Below are 17698 nucleotides of genomic sequence, written 5' to 3' on the forward strand. Positions count from 1 at the left end.
TGAGGGAAATTTTTAGGCCTTCATCTGAGGACTGATCATTGGTATTGCACCTGGCTGCTTCAAGTGAGACCTGAGTTTCAGTGTTGTACTTTTGTAACCAGAAATGAATTGCTGAATTCAATTTGGATTGGAACTCCTATGGTGAGGCATAACAGGTTTTATTCTAGATACACTGATTGCTTACCATGTTTATCCTGAACCTATTCACTAGCAGTAAGACTTCACTATCCTCATTTTATGCAACTGATCATTGATCTCAGTTAGAGCTCCATACTGGAACATGTACTTTTCTCTAAAAACAACCACCTTTCTCTTTTTCTCTTACTGTCCTAAAAAGGACGTACCTTCAACAGGATCTAAATTAGCCAAAGTCAAGCACTGACTCAAGTATGTGCATAGTCTCATCAAGTGATGCTGTTGAACGGGAGAACTGAAACTACATGGGATATTGGATCTAGCTTATATGTCACCATAGTACGTCTAGAGCTTCCTCTAAAGCAAAGAGTCCACCTGAGAGTTTAGAGCCATCTCTGAAGGTCTGTAGGCAAATAACAGATTAGTAATTCATAGCAATCTAGCCCAGTTGTCACCTGAATCTACACAGCAGTCCAAATGCTATCTACTTATCTATGAATAGATATCTAAGAATAGCTAATATCTATCTAATTAGACCCAAATTTCATCCTTCCCTCCTAGGATGTCAGAACTACATCTTAAGACAGTTGAGGTCTCCTTCCTTTTGACCTAGCAGGCAAGGTATCCCTTCTTCCTCATTACTGGGAGGAGCCTGCCTACTTCTCTGTATGACATAACATGGCACATTACTTATGAAGAAAGGAAATAAAACCACAAAGTTTAGAATTTAAAACCCAGAATAACTTCCTTGTCTTGAATCTCTGTGAACTAAAGCCAATCAAGTACCAACCTGCATTATGCTCACAGTGCTCAGAACTGCAGTCAGAAATGTTTGGGTAGATCCCTTCTGAGGGTGATACAAGAACAACCAGTCACAACATTTTAAATAAGGGAAGATACAAAGGTAGCACAAAACCACCCCAGTGAGAGACTGGATCTTCAGACTTGTCCTGGGTACCTCAGTCATAATAAGCTGCTGCTTATTATTACTTTTTTGGAGGAAAAGCTTTCTCACTAGGTATACTCTGTGCTCCCATGAGCCCCTGAATGAGAAGGCAGATGTCAGACATATCACAAAATGTTCAGACAAGAATTGCTGAAGGTAAGGAAGCAGCAGTAATTTATTACCACAAGCTTTTTCCTTTATAATCATCAGAAAAAAAGAATTCTGGGCTGGGCTCTGAAAACCAGTAAAGGAACAAAGATGAACCCACACAAGATTTTTTTTGTTCAAGATCTATTGTCTTTCTCAGCTTCATAACACAGGTCTTTGGCACGTAAAAATTAGAGGTGGTTGGCCATATTTTTGATGCTTTTTGCACTGATAGATTCTATGTGACTTTGAAGTATGCATTTATTAATTACATACATGCAAATAAATTCACCTACGTATATTGGAGTGCTTTTTTGCAGGTATATTAGTCTCTTTTTATTTGGACAGCTACTTAGTTCAAACAGTTGTAGATAGAGAAGGTCTAACTGGGGTGAACATTAAATGACCATGCACATCATGAAATCTTTCTCAGACTAATGACTAAGTATTTAAGATTTTTTTTTTTTTTTCAGAGCCTACTAGTAAATATTCTGTAATGAAGTTTGAAAGTTAAAGCAACACTGACCTTACTATAATACTCTATTATTACAACTTTGCTCAGCAGTCAGGAATGATGTACTTCAGGGCAAGTCAGGAAGTGCACAAATTAGATTCTACTCTATAAGAATCAATTCATCATGCATCTGTCACAGCCTGATGATATAGCTATAAGATTAATAACCATAACATTAATTTATAACTTACATTTATCAGTGTAACAATAATTGTGTAGTCATCCCAGATTTTTATTTTGATTTGCTGGTTTGATCACAACCATTTTTCAACCAGAGTCAGGCCATACCTTGTGTGTTGTATATCATGGGCTATCTTGAGGTAGAGGAATAAAATATTTTATAAAATGTCCACAATATTTTATAAAATGTTCTACTCTACATTTATATTTTATTTTAAAAATCTGCAAGCTAAACAAGTGAGCTCTACCACCTACTATACCTACACAAAACCAGTAGACTTCAAATGACACATAGTGATTGAAGAACTAGTGTGGAAAGCATTATAAGAATAAATTATTTTGCAATTACATTACTTAATAGCTACAGGGAAATATTGATGTCTAGTGTTACTCTTTTGAAGTCCATTTAGAAAGAATTAACAGAGAAAACACAGTATCCAAAGAAAATGAAGATGAATATAGGCATAAGTGTACAATGGATCAAGTTAATTTTTGAAGCAAGTCTAGTGAAGTTAAAAGACTACAAACCAGGAATTTGGTTCATTGAGTAGAGTGGTCAAGCAGCATTGCATGGTTATGATGTGCTCTCAATTCTAATAATTGTTTTTGAGGATAAACATACTTGACTGTAAAACCAGATGATGTGTGCATTAAGAGACACAAAGGGAGTAAGCTGGAAAAGATTGGAAATGATAGAGTCAACGGATTAAGAGCTGTGTTCTGAAGGATGATGGGCTTTTCCCTGGGCTCCCCACGCCTTCTGCAACAGGTGCGTCATACATAACATACCCATGTGGGAGACTGCACACAATAACTGCATTTTCACAGATTTCTTAACCAATACAGTAATTCTCCTGCTGAACTGGAAGTTTAAAGTCATATTTTGAAAGGAGGGAAGTTCAAGCAATTTCAGATGAGACTGAGAGAAGATGAAAGCAATATAAAACTTGGTTAAACCAGGCAACTAAAAATAACCACTCTAAAATGTAGTGTTAGCACAGTACTAATAAAATCAATGCATTTACAAAACACAGCTTTGAACTTCTGAAGCTACAAGAAAGGCTCCATGAGGTTTTTTTCCACTCTAACAGCTTCTAACAAAAGCCTTTCACAGAAACTAAACGAGAAAGACTAAACCGATGAAACTTTCAAGATTAAACTTTGCCTCCTTGCAAAAGTATGATTAAACAATCTGCACCTGAAACTCAGAACACACCCATGGAAAAAAAGGCTAGTGACAGACCCAAAAGGGCTTGATATATTTCCTTGGAATTTGTGTGTTAGCAGAGCACTTCTCTTTTATATGCCTATATCAAGTCCTTTATTTACAAGAAATAGATAATTTTCCCAACAATTTTCTATTTTTTTTCCTTAAGTTAGAACTTTACTTTGATTCCAATCTCTTTCTTTGGGTCTCCCTCTGTTAATTTAAAATTCCTTACCACAGCTACTGTAAAAACCATCTGTGGTGTTTAATAATTAAGTTTCGTATTTTAGATATTTTATAGATTTCAAAAGAAAAGAGAAAGGAATCACTTTTCAGAGTGACTACTAGGAGAGACTATGCTGTCTGTCATCACATTTGCAATACACAAAAAAGACACACCAATTATTTTTTGTCTGGACATTACAGTCTCTCCCTATGCCCAAGAAATGGAAATTACCTTTGGTGTGGGCTGTGAAAGATATTAGTGTTTCCCTTATAAAGCCCCTTTTTGAGTATAATGTATAACTTCTCAATTGTGCATTTGTTGAAACATAGCATCCTTCTTCTCAGCTAGGAATGTATTTTAAAACAGTCTTTCCTTGGATGCCATTGGATTAGGAAGTCAGTACCCCCAGTAGGGACAAGTGATTATTAATCATCCTTCTTTGTTTCCATTTCTGTGTAGTAATCAAGTCACATTTTTAAGAGCTTGTTGTGGTTTAACCCCAGCTGGCAACTAAGAACTAAGCCCCACACAGCTGCTCACTCACCTTCCCTTGCTGGAATGGGGGAAAAGTGAGAAAACTCATGGGTTGAGATAAAGGCAATTTAATAGGTAAAGCAATAGCTGTGCACACAAACAAAGCAAGGAATTCATTCACTGCATCCTGTCATCAGGCAGGTGTTCAGCCATCTCCATGAAAGCAAGACTCCATCATGCGTAACGGTGACTAGGGAAGACAAAAGCCATCACTCCAAATGTCCTTCCTCTTCCTTCTTCTCCCCCCAGCTTTATACGCTAGGATATCCCATACGATATATGACATCATATGGTACGGGATATCCCTTGGATCAGTTGGGATCAGCTGTCCTGGTTGTGTACCCTCCCAACTCCAGCCTACTCGCTGGTGGGCTGAGGAGAGGAGCAGAAAAGGCCTTGGCTCTGTGTTATTGGCTCAGCAATAATGAAAATATTCCTGAATTATCAACACTGTTTCTATCACAAATCCAAAACACAGCCCCATACCAGCTATCCAGCCAAAACCAGCACAAAGCTGTTAAAACACAAACTGGACTTTTATTTCAGCTGGTATCAGATTTTCTCCATGTGATGAAATATCACCCTTTTGTTTAGTCCATATGCCCCTCTTTTTATTCATTGGCCTGAAGATTTTGGCAATAAGCAGGATGCAAAATTGTATATTTAATAAGACAAAGTTGCCAGAAGATGCAGATGTTAATATCCATTTGGAAATAGTAAGATTGTGTGGCTAATATTAAAAAGGTAACATGCTGGCTCCATAAAAGCCAGTAAAAATATAACTGTTGACTTCAAAGGACTTTGAACACTTTTGCAAACAAAACAGCATGGGCTGCATTAACACTCCATTAAGCAGTTTTCTTCCCCTGACTTTCCCTGACTTTAATTAGAGCACTAGATTTCAGAGGCGACAGCATCAAGAATATTGAAACGACCAGGGTCTTACCAACTTTGTTCTTTCAAATCAAACTATACAATAGGTTGCCATCTAGGTAAACTATATCCATTTACAATTCTTGTCTAACTTTTGTGGACTCTGTAATGCAGTCCCTGGGTATGTACTTGACTGTGATTGTACAATTCCTTTCTCAATGTTAATGAAAAAACAATCAGATCACACGCCTTTCTACCTGTTACTGGGACATGACTGTACCCCGCCTGCTGCAAAAGGTGTTTATACAGGTGCACGGAACAAGATGATTTAAAAAAAACCAAAAAACAAAAAAAGAAAAAGCAAAACCAAAAGCCATCCAGAGATGGCTGCAACCCACTGGCAGTGTTGAGGATGGCCCTGTCCTCTGTTTAGTCCTTGATGGGAAAAAGCAGGAGAGACCAGGACAGGTGGTACACGCAGAGGAGCACACAGTCTCTGACAGTCACATGGCACTGTGTATTTGCTTCCTCACACTTACTGACATCTTTGGTTCTATAGCAGGGCAGAAAATAGTGGGATTAATAGTGGGATAGTGGGACTAATAGGGATGGGACAATGTAGGGAAGGTAGGGAAGAAAGACTGAGGACTTTAGCCTGATCTAGTAAATCTGTCTGGAAAAGCTATTCAGCGTCTCTACAGATTTGTTCTTAAAGATGAAACTATCTTCAATATAGTAACTAGCTTTTAGACACTTTATGTATGATGTCATGCCCAAAATAAATGTATCATTTTCCCACGCTAGAGGCATATTACAAAACTGCTTTTATTCAGTAAGATGCAACACTTACCTGTAAGACCAGCAGCTTCTGCTGATAAGAAGGCACTCCAAGACAGGAGGAAAACCAGACCCGTTTCCAACATAGGAAACTCACACAGCTTTGTAAATTTTGTCAAGTGCGAAAAGATTACTAAGGAAAAATAAAATCCCAACTGTTTTGTAAGTGAAAATTGCCCCTAACCTGATAAGGGGTGAAAGAAAGCAAGCTCTTCCCTACGCCATCTATACAAGTTGAGCTCGGGAAAAACTGCACAGCTTCTAAATTATCTCAAAGAGGAAAATCCAGCACAGGTTTTAAACAGGTGAATTCTACAAGTCAGCTATTTCAAGTACTTTTGTGGGTTTTGAATTAATGCCTCACTGGTTGCATTTGACATTCTTTTCCCAGAAAAAGGGGAAAGTAAGTAATTTTTTTCCAGTTTTGTAAACAAACTGGCATTTATTTACCTTTGCATCAATGCAAGAAACATGAAAATCACTGCTCTTTCTACAGTTGTATCTTACAATAAAAATGCAGGACAACAGATATGCCTTTTATTTCTAACTTCGATAAACTGACTGATTGGATTTGTAGTCTAGTGTTTTAACCTCAAAATACTTCAGAACACTTCCCTAAAAATGTAATTATTTATAAATAGTAAAATAAAGACCAGAGTCTTGCCTAATGTTAAAAAGAAAGTTCTTTGTGGCTTCCAACAAATGAACTTTCCTGCCAATTTATGATTTGATGGTTTGTTTGAAAAGTCTTGAATCAAAAGAGGAAAGGTTCAGACTCAAACTAAGGATGTTCAGTCTTAGATATCACACAATTTTTCGAACATCTATAGATTTTCTTTCTGAAAACAAACCATAAAGGATATTAAAGCTGTGACAATAGCATAAGAAGATCCCATGGCAAATGATCCAGCAAAGATTCCCAGGAAATTTCCCACTGACTGGAAGAAAGCAGCAGCATCAAATGCGTTAGGATTCTCCTTAGGACTGTAAATGGATATGGAGCTGAAAAGAAAATGAAGGGATGGTAGAGAGGGAGAGAAAATGGAATAATGAAGTCAATCACATTGTTATGATTTTGGACTCCATAATCGAAAATAGACATCTTCAGGGACTCAAAATGCAAAACAAGGCTTCTCTTTCTCAAGGCTTCTTGTCTCTCTTAATGCATACTAGCAGATTGGAGAGCAAAGCAGATGGAGACTGGGGCGGGGACCAGTTGATTTTCAAGGTATCACACTGGAAATCAATAGTCCACTGCCAGTCAGTAAACATTTTTATATTAGAAGTGCCATAAAGAATATTGTTTCTAGTCCAACTAAACATGAAAAGGTGGTAGGTGTATAAGAACATTGCAGGGAACATAGATAACTTTGAATTATTTATTGGCCATATGTCTTCAGAGCAGTTATATATTCACAAATATTCTTGGTAAAAAGTGCAGCTTTATGGCTGAGGCTCAAATGGGTGATACAAATCACAGTAGGTACCAAATCCGCACAGCAATCTTGTCATAAACCACCTAATAGTCCCCTTCATGGTATAACCCTTCATAAATAGAGCTGAAACCCTATCAAGAGCTGAAAAGTAGGAAACCTTGTGGACAGAACGAATGTTGTCCCACAGAAAGAAACTGCTTCAGTTGGCAAAGGTCACCTTCTGTATCCCAGCCCTGAGTACAGCCATTAAGAGTACTTTTGAATGGGAAATGATGCTACCAAAGAGAAGGCTGTGTGCTAAAGCATTTTTCAGTTTCAGGGCTGTTATTTGTCTCTAGTCAGTTATTGCCCAGAACACTAGTAACACCAAGCATGTATGCCTTTTTCTTGTCAAAACATTAAATTTAGCAGACACAAAATAGCTCTAAGCCTCCCAAACTAATTGAGCAACCTTTTAGATCTTTATGGTTCTGTTGCTTTCAGTACTGTAGGTCTTTTATGTTCGTTGTCAAAGAAAATGTAGTGAGCTTGGCATTGGATTCCAGAAAGCAGCTTGGATTGCTGCAAAATGATTGGTATTTTAAGCATTAAAAATTTAGAATTTTTAAAATAGTCTGAATATTTTAAGCTCTTGCATATTAAGACTCTGATCCCTGCAGTCTGATGTCTTCCATCTGGAGATGAGGTTTGGAAGCTCTGTATGGAGGATTTTCTAGAAAGTTGCATTCATTTCAGAATCTCCAATTAACATGAAGATATGTGAAAATAGATCTCATGCTTTCAGTCTGTAAAAAAGGCACAAGGATTCTGAAGGCATATGGTGGAGCACCACTAAATATGACTGGTGAACACTTATCCTCTACAACAGTGTCCTAGGAAGGGGAGGGTGTGGGGGAAGGGGGGGAGTGAGCGAGCGACTGCGTGGTTCTGACCTACCGGCTGAGCTTAAACCACGACAAGCAGAAATTACTAAGCACCAAAATGTGGTATCTCCAGTTGCACTGATTAGCACTGCTACAAAACTAGTGAGATGATCTGTAGCAGAAAGTGCTATTAGTATAAGTACACAAAATATGTTTCCCAGAGGAAATGCTAATTAACAACATGTTCTATCTAAATTCTCAGTCCTCTTTCAACTATGACTCTCTTGGATCAGGGGTCAGTTGTAATTCTTTGCTTCTCTTGCCTTCAAATGATTCTTGAAAGGTTTATCATATCTGTCCTACTCAAAATGTATTGCTTTAGACCCCATATGAAATGAAGAACTGTATTAAGACATAGATACATTCCCTAAACTGTTGGAATAGTTCTATCAAAGGAAATGCTATCAGCTGTGATATTGTATCTTTATAGTCTAAGTTACTAAGCGTATTTTGTATACTTAGGGAGGGCTTCAGTTTAGTTAGTTGTTCAAAGTCGAAACTATTTGGTAGTGTAGCTGGAACTGTAAGACTTAAAACTTTTAGGCGTGTCTTGACAGCAAAGCAGCCACTTGGTTCTCTGATTTGCCCCAAATAATTATATAGGGACCACAGCTGCACTCTATTGCTTAGTGAATTATAAATCCAGAAATGATCTGTTGTGCCACTGGTGCTGCCACAGTATTGAGTGGGGTATTCAGAGAGGTCATCCTGACTACGTCCTAAAATCAAAGAAAATTGTTCTAGTATATTGATGGGCTCTGCCCATGGAAGGGATGCTCAGTAATAAAAAATAAAACAAAAAAAACCCCTTGGTATGGAGTGAAGGTTTAGTAGTCAAATGTAAGCTATAGCCATTAACTGACTTTATATTATATACTTAATATAAAGTTAAGATACTTGATATTAAGTAAGTTAACCTTAAGGCAAGGAAAGTTGACTTTGTTAAGACCAGTTAGAGTTCCAATTTGCCCTCCAATTTGCCAACAGCTTTCAGGTATGGAGAAAACTAGAAGAAAGCATCCTATTCTTAATGTAGTTATTTCAGGAACAAATATGGAGTGACTCATTCTCACTGGGAAATTTTTCTCCTCAATATACCCCCAAACCCCATGATTTTTTAAGAGCACCATAACACAACATATGCTCATTATGCTAACTGTGGTTTCTGATCTAAATCTTTCCAGAACTCAGGCTTCCCTGCAGCTCAAAGAGTATTTAGTTCTATTTTTCATTTTGCATTGTTCTGTACTAGAGCTATGGTTTCTTTTTCTAAATATGTTTCTTCTTTAACACTAACTTTTAACCCTTTCAAGCATCTAAAATACACACTAATTTACCTGATAATTTTTATATATATATGCTGTATTTCAACAGAACACAATTTCATTCTGTTTATTCTAATACTTCCTGCCAAGCCAATTATTTGACCTAAAACCAAAATTACAGAGTTTAACACTGGAGAGAACCATAATTAAATGTACAGTGCCTCTACTCTTATTCTTTTTCCTCAGAGAGCAATTCAAGAAACATGCTGCATGACTTGCCATTTCTGCTATCTGTGCCTGATACAAAAGGGGTTTATCACAGTTCATTAACAAGCAGTGTGTGAGAGTTTGATACTAAATTTGAAACTGTATTTAGTTTTTAAATATTAGGGGCTAATTGTTGAGCTAGTATAAGAAAAAGGTGGGTTTATTTCTCTAAATTTGTATCAGAGTTGGATTAAGCAAATCCTGAAAGTAAATGCAGTAGAAAATGATTTTCAAAGCTTGATAAATGAACAGAACTAATAAAAAGTTATGCTTTATTGGCCACCCATAATAACACAGAGTGGAGGGCTAGGAGTAAAAGATTTTTGTTGAGTCCTCACTGAATGCTTGACTGACATATCTTACAAACACCTGCCCCAGTCCCTACTATCTATATGTAAGTTTGGTAACCTCTGTCTCTCCTTCAGGTCAGAGCTAAGAATAATACTTAGCTTCTTTGCTGGTTCTTATAAGGATTATCCAGCACTTTCTATATTAGAAAACTATTTAACAGGTCCCTTTTTCTTTCCAGTTCTTCTGTGCTTCCTTGACCAAATAACAGCGGACAGGGTCAAGTGCTTTCCCAGCTTTTAAAAAGGAAATCTAGGCAATATTTATTTATATAACAAATTGCAAGTTAGGATGGTAGCTTTTGCTTGAAACAGAAAGAAGGATTAACAGCTTGTGTCAGTTGTACCACACAGATCATTCCATTTCTTCCCTCCCTCATCTGTTAAGATCATTTTAGGATGAAAGCTTAGCATGATGAAGAATGTTTCTTTCTATGGACTTCTGCAGTGATATCATACTAAAGGTCTCCATGACAAGCAGAAGTGCTATTGCAATCGAAAGTATGCAGTCATGTTTCCAGTTACATCTTAATTGGTTACTTTTTACATCTTCAGTTATGCTCAAGGAAAATGTCATTTATTCATAAAATCCATTTCTTCCTGTATCTTTCTATAAGTTTTCCCAGCCTGTGAATATAGCACAAACAGATTTTTATCTTTAGAAAGGAAGATTTCTTTCCACTTGCTAAGTCAAAGGGCTTCCTTTTGCCCAGTGACCTCCTTCCTATTTGCAATACTATCATGCATCACATAATATTGCGCAGAAGAGAATCAGGAACAATCTAAAGTAAAAAAAAAAATAAAAAAAAATAATCATATCTGAAAATACAAGAAGGTCACATATTCCTTAAAATAACTTCATTGGATGAAGTGGAATCTCCCTCAGGTGATGAATAATTATAGAACTACGTGGTGATTCCATCAGCTTCTAATTAAGAAAAATAAAACAGGCCAGGAAAAAAATATTCTGAAGTTGAAGGTTATTTTTAAGAGGGAAAGAAGGTTATTTTTTCCAGACATTATATAGAAAATGGTAGGTCACTATGTCAGAAAACTGGGAGCTTTCAGGGAAGTGGATTAAACTGAACAATTTCTGTTCCCACACAACTTTTTAACTATATAGTTTTCCTAAAAGTGTTGGAAGAAAGCTGAAAAGACCGAACTACAATTTTCCCACAGTGTAAGTGTTTGAGCTAGAAGTTAAATGTGAAAGTTCATGTATAGTACCTGACACCTATACCTTCTCTTGGCAAGTTATAAGTTGGTAAAGGCTTTCTCATAAAACAGCTTCTCACACAGTACGTGTAAATAGATGAGCTATAAAAATAAAAATAAATGAAATATACGCTACCCAAACAAATGGGATATACGCTAAGTCAACAAAAGCAAATATGGAGTAGAGAAGGTTTGCAGACAATTAAGGGAGAGCAAAGAAGAGACACAATAGAGCAGGAAGACTTTAGGACCAGTAAAAGTAGCCAATTGTAGCAGTAATTTTAGGCAAATTATATAGAGAACCTCTAGGTGAAAATTTCCCACAATAAACTCACTGTTTGTCAGATATGTTTAAAACACTGATCAGTAAGAAACACAAATGCACAGAAGGTGCAATGAAAAAACATAGATGAGTTTTCTGCACATCCTTCTGCATAAATACATCTGTCTCCCTGGAATTAATTCCTGACAATATTTGCAAATGTTTAGAGATGTAAGGCTTCAGAAACATAGATTTCACAGAAATACACATATTAAACTTTCTATTCATATGTGTATAAGAACTGCAAAAAAAAAGTTACTGGTGGCAGAGTTACTACTCAAGTGGCTAGCATCTGAACCTTCATTTTTCTAGATAGCTAAAACTTTATTCTTCTTGGCAATACATCACATTGTGGTTTTTATTCCACTCACAGCCTGGTTTCAGCTCACTGCGAGCAGTGCTATTGGTTTTAATTCTAGAAAAAGGTCCAGTAGTATTTTAGAAACTATCTTCTAGCTGGGATTTTACACTCTGTTCCTTTTTCTCTGTGTCATGGCATATTTGCTTCCTCTCTTTTCTGTTCCAACTTTTGTGCCTTTCTAGTCTTTTCCAGACTTTATAAACTATTAGAGGACATTTTATTTTTATTACTTTGAACCAAACTAAAGCTTACTGTTGTCATATATAAGACTTTTACTGTTCATGGAAACCTTTCTCAGGATGGATTGTTAACAGTTCCAAAGTGGATAGCTGATGGCAGATGTCAAAGCACCAGCCAACCTGGAAAGGTAAAGCTGTCACAGACTTTATGGAAAACATAAGTTTTCCCATTTATGAGGAAAAGCACCATCTGCATGAAAATAAAAAACAGAAATCAGGCTCTCTGCTAGATTCTCAACATAAAATATCAAAGGCTAGATCTACACTTAGACTTAGGTTCCTTTTTAGGTGACACAAGGCATTCTCAGACCTGATGTAGCTGGATAGCTTACTACATTTCTCAGCAGTTTTACAAAGCAGATGCGGAATTGAGGGACTTTGTCCATCAACATGGGCAGTCAGAAATCAGTTTAGCTCATTAGGAGTCATTTTTGGCTGTGAATGATAAATAATTTCCATACTGGTAACTATTTCAGTTTTCTTCTGTGACCAGACCCGAGCTGACACACAGCAGCAGTTTGCAGTACAGTCAGAGAAAATGAGTATTTTGTGTTGTTCCAGGTAGACTTTCCATAATGCAGATCTTAGTTCTCATCTATCCTCAAGCATCAGGGACTGCAGAAAATCTGTCACTCTCCCTCCTTCTCCTCTCCCTCCCTAGCCATTACACTTAGGAAGCCTGCTTTACCTCTTTAGGGAGCCTTGGAAACCATCTCTTTATCATGGTGATCTCATTCTTGCCCTGGAAATTACACCACCTTTGCCTTAAATGTACCTGATAGCTCACCCACCTCGATGGGGTTGAACTCAACATCCTAGTGCCTAGGAAAAACCTTTGCAAGCCCCTCCTGACATTGGTGCTGCCTCTGACCCTGATTAGAGCTCAGACCTGTAGCCACTACAGACATGTAGAAAGGAGATGTGAGGTGATAGTCTTGACAACGAGTAATGGCCTAATGGGCCTGTAAGCTGAACAATTTCAATTCATATCTGATCTGGTGTGGAGCTTCTGTAGTCCCATGCATCTGAGAAATGTTATGTGCTGTCCCAATGTATCTGTACAAGTATCTTAAATTTTCATCTTTTCATCACTTCATTCTAGGGAGAGGTAAGAAATCCTGATGAACAGCAACTTGGACTTAAAATTCTTTGTAAAAAAACCCTAAGGCTTTAATAGTAAAATATATTCTCATTTATCTGAGGTTTGGTACAGGAATATTTCATTCTTAAATCACTGCTATTGCTTCTAAATATCAAGTTTTCATAAATCTATTCATAACTATTAGTTGTTTTCCAGTGACAACTCTTTTCCAAAAAGCCTGTCCCATATCTTTGAAAAGGAATGAAGCACATGAGCAGAAATCAGATGGCTGATAGTGGGTCATCTGTGACAGTATGTGCTACATTCTGTGTTATGCTATTACCAGCATCTGACTGTCCTTACTTAGGAGCTGATCATACCAAAAGGCACATAATTTAGTGATTTCTGTGCCTGCAACTATGATCCTTTCTCATCTGGATACCAGAACTGTAATCCAACTCAGTATTTCTAGTCTTTTCAAATGTTGCTTGAAAAGAAATGGCCTGTGTATCTAGGTTGAAGTCTGTCCTCCCAGTTAGCGAGCTCCTAGTACTTCAGCAACTGCACAGATGCATATAGTGCAAAGAATTGGAAACAAAGAATCAACTATGAAGGTTCACATATTTATAGAACTAAAGTATTACTGTATTAATATGAAGAGCTCGATTTCTCCTCTGCCTTGCATATCTCTGTAACCACTTATGCCTACTCAAAATAGAATTTATAAGTTAGAATGGTACTGTAAAAGATACACATTCTTCTGCATAGAAAACATGACTGTAAACGTTACAAACAAGTGATGTATCAAACCACCAACCCTCTGAGTTAACAAGAAACAATGAATCAGGAAGAATCTCTCCAATCAGTATCTGGAGGAAAAAAGAAATACATCCCTACATGTTATCAAATCCTATATATTATTCTATTCCTATATGAATCAAATCTGCTGCATGCTAGTTAAACAACCCAGGCAGAGCATATTCAGTGAATAATAGTACCTCATACTTTGTAAAGGCATCTTCAAGCACCTAAGAAATGCAATAATCCCTAAGAAACATTTCAGTTAAAACTGTTTCCTGAACAAAAAGAAAATGGTAAAAACCAAAAAGAAACCCTAACATTTAAACATATATATTTGCCATTAAGGGAATTGGATGTGCTGATAACACTATTACTAACATTTGTTTATGAGCCTGAACTATTTTTTGCCTTCCTATTCCCGGTACTCTTGTTGAGAGTTATCATTCACTCCCAGCTCTCACACTTAACAATCTGAACTTGTAAAATGACCTAATGATTTGTATTTCTCTAATAATAAAGTAGTGTGCAGCAGTTACTTCCTTCATATATGGTTAGATCTTTATCTCCTGTCATCTTTCATAAAATCACAGAATGGTTTGGGTTGGAAGGGACCTTAAAGACCATCTAGTTCCAACCCCCTTGCCACAGACAGGGAAGCCTTCCGCTAGACCAGATTGCTCAAAGCCCCATCCAGCCTGGCCTTGAACATTGCCAGGGATGGGGAAGCCACCACTTCTCTGGGTAACCTGTGCCAGTGCCTCACCACCCTCACGTTTTTTTTTCTACTGTCTAATCTAAATCTGCCCTCTTCTAGTTTAAAGCCATTTCCCCTTGTTCTGTCACTATGTGCCTGTGTAAAAAGTCCCTCTTTAGCTTTCTTGAAGGCTCCTTAAGGCACTGGAAGGCTGCTCTTAAGTATCTCCAGAGCCTTCTCTTCTCCAGGCTGAACAAGCCCAACTCTCTCAGCCTGTCTTCACAGCAGAGGTGCTCCAGCCCTCTGATCATCTCCATGGCCCTCCTCTAGATGTGCTCCAACAGGTCCACATCCTTATGTTGGGGGCTTATTCTTCTTCATTATTACATTCTCCACTTTTGTGTTATCCTTTAATTTCTTGTCTGTGAGCCACAAGTCTCCAAAGTTACTCAGAGTTGATAAATACTTATCAAAACCATCTACACAACCTTCCATTTATGTGACAGTTCTTACCACCAGTTCAGGGTGATAAGACCCTCTAAATAGAGATTTTCAGTGAAAATGATACGTCTTTTGAAAGTCAAAAATTGAATTAATGTGTAATTGCAAGTGTTCTACTAGCATTGGCAAAAGAGTTTAATGTGCTCTTGGAGGCTTAATTCCATCCACAGCTCAGGTTTATTTGTACAAAAGTGGCAAAATGTGATACTATGGGACTTGATTTACTCTACACACGTGGACTCCAAAGAATAAAACATCAGAGCACACTAACAAGGAGCTGACTGATGTGTCCATAAGAGGTAGGGAAGGTGATTACTGGAAAGATGGGTGGTCTTAATTAAACTCCCCTTCCATGCTAAAATTATTGGGGTAATTCCAGGATAAGATAATGAAGCCTTTCAACCACCCATGTCTTTTACAGTGACCACACTCTTGCAAATAAACATGACATTTATCTATGTCAATTGAATTCTGCCTCCCTGTTGGTAGAACTATGGTCGTCTGCACTGAGTGATAGACGTTAAAACACTGCAGCCAATTACCACTAAATGACTATGATTTAATGCCATTCTGCTTGAGCGCTCTAGATGAGAAACTGCCTCAAACTACCATTACAATGATGAGTATCTGAAGTAACTCCACTGATTCAAGGCAGTTGTTCCAGATTTACACTGGTGTTAAAAATAAGTAGAATATAACCCAAAACACTTTAGAGAACGTCTCAAGGACCTTGGTTATTCATGAAAAATCATTTGCTATAATGGGCAACTAGTAGAGATTAAGCAGAAACAGTTTGCACTAAACCTTTATTGAATTGTAATTTTCTTAGAATCACACAGCCCATAATTTTGCTCAGGAGAAGCTTAAGACTGAAATAACAGAAAATTATGTATATTTTATGCCAGACAGTATTACCTTCATTGGGGTTTGACTCATCATCATAACATTGTATCAGACCTCACTGCACTTATCTGCAGTGTGAAATACCAAGGGATGAATAGCAGTCTTCCTTTGTAGTAATATCTAGTCCTTGACCTTCACAAACGCATAGTCCTACTCACGTCACCCTCCTCTGGGGTTTAAATCAACTTCTTCCTGAGAGTTAGATGGTTTAACAGTACTACAGTACACTACAGTCTTCACTGAAATCCCCTTGAATGAATCTGAATGAAGGTGTGGAGGGGCACTATCAGATTATTTAGCTGATCAACGAAAGAACATATACAGCAGATTCTTTCTTATTTAATATTCAAAAAGAGCTTTATTTCTTCTGCGGCCTCTGCATATGAAGATCCTGTGACTGATGTGTTCAAGGGTTGCGCATCTCATTTCTGTTCATAGACAGCATTCCAAATTCACAGGAGGCGTGTCTGTAGACAGCTCAATACTCCCAGAGACAGCATGAGGAACCTCTAAGTGCCCAGTCCTCCCCGTCTTGAGGAAAACAAGTAGCCTGTTCTTCCACTGCTTCTCTCCTCTTTGTTAGTAAAACAGCAAAGAACCCCATTCTTGCCACTGGTCAGCCAAGCCTCAACTATTCCGTGTAACTGCCCTGTTTTAAGTGTAACAGAGGATGTCAAGAGGAAGAGCAGAACTGGGAGCATGCTACTGGTGATATGATACAAAGAATTCAAAGCATTAAGAGAAGGAGCAGGAGAAACTGAAAGGAAACTATATCTTTGTGATTTCTACCAGATCCTGTATGAAGACAGGCTGAGAAAGCTGGGGCTGTTCAGCCTGGAGAAGAGAAGGCTGCGTGGAGACCTCATAGCAGCCTTCCAGTATCTGAAGGGGGCCTACAAGGATGCTGAGGAGGGACTCTTCCTTAGGGACTGTAGTGATAGGACAAGGGGTAATGGGCTCAAACTTAAACAGGGGAAGTTTAGATTAGATATAAGGAAGAAGTTCTTTACTGTGAGGGTGGTGAGGCACTGGAACGGGTTGCCCAAGGAAGTTGTGAATGCTCCATCCCTCGCAGCGTTCAAGGCCAGGTTGGATGGAGTCTTGGGTGACATGGTCTAGTGTGAGGTGCCCTTGCCGATGGCAGGGGGGCTGGAACTAGATGATCTTAAGGTCCTTTCCAACTGTAACTATTCTATGATTCTACAACGTATGAGCCACATGCCTTATAAATTTTTTCAGGCACAACAGAAGTAGTTTCTGTTTTTCTTCTGTTTTAAGTCTATTTTACCTCCCTGAAATAGACTGTCCATGACACAAAAGTAATTCAATGAAGCTGGACTACGAGATAATCTTTGGAACAAATCTAGAGTTTAGTAAGCAGTCATTGAAATATGGATACTGTCTGTTAAGAGACCTGCAAACTACTGTTTGTGTTTAAAATAAAACCTATACAGAGCTAAGTCTGCTGCTAGAAGATGCAGGTGGTCACTGGAGCAGACGGGTAGTCTATTGCCAATACTAAAATGCTGTGCCACATTCCTGGCCTATCAACAGCCTCAGGCTTTTTCACTTCCAGTATGTTTTCTTTTCTGTAAGAGATTGAGAAAGGATCCCCCAGTCTCCCTCCACACAACTCCATCATCTTTAGGAACTTGTGAACAGAGTACCCTGAGGGCCCTGATGCTGAATGCAATTGGTGAAGATAAACTACATTAAATCACATAAAAATTAAGAGCGAAAGGAG

The 17698-nt window shown here is 37.9% G+C and overlaps 1 protein-coding gene across 1 annotated transcript in view; it reads right to left on the reverse strand.

Moving 5' to 3' along the window:
• The window catches only part of SLC9A9 (solute carrier family 9 member A9), a 201917-nt gene that overhangs the window by 115632 nt on the left and 68587 nt on the right, over positions 1-17698 (reverse strand). Inside the window, exons 7-8 of the mRNA XM_030493879.1 lie at positions 6463-6601; positions 5613-5718 (exon numbers count right to left, since the gene is read on the reverse strand). Of these exons, the coding sequence (XP_030349739.1) occupies positions 5613-5718; positions 6463-6601 (245 nt within the window). The remainder of the gene's footprint in view (positions 1-5612; positions 5719-6462; positions 6602-17698) is intronic.

The sequence above is a fragment of the Strigops habroptila genome, chromosome 8 (genome assembly GCF_004027225.2).
Source record: "Strigops habroptila isolate Jane chromosome 8, bStrHab1.2.pri, whole genome shotgun sequence".
Lineage (NCBI taxonomy): Eukaryota > Metazoa > Chordata > Aves > Psittaciformes > Psittacidae > Strigops > Strigops habroptila.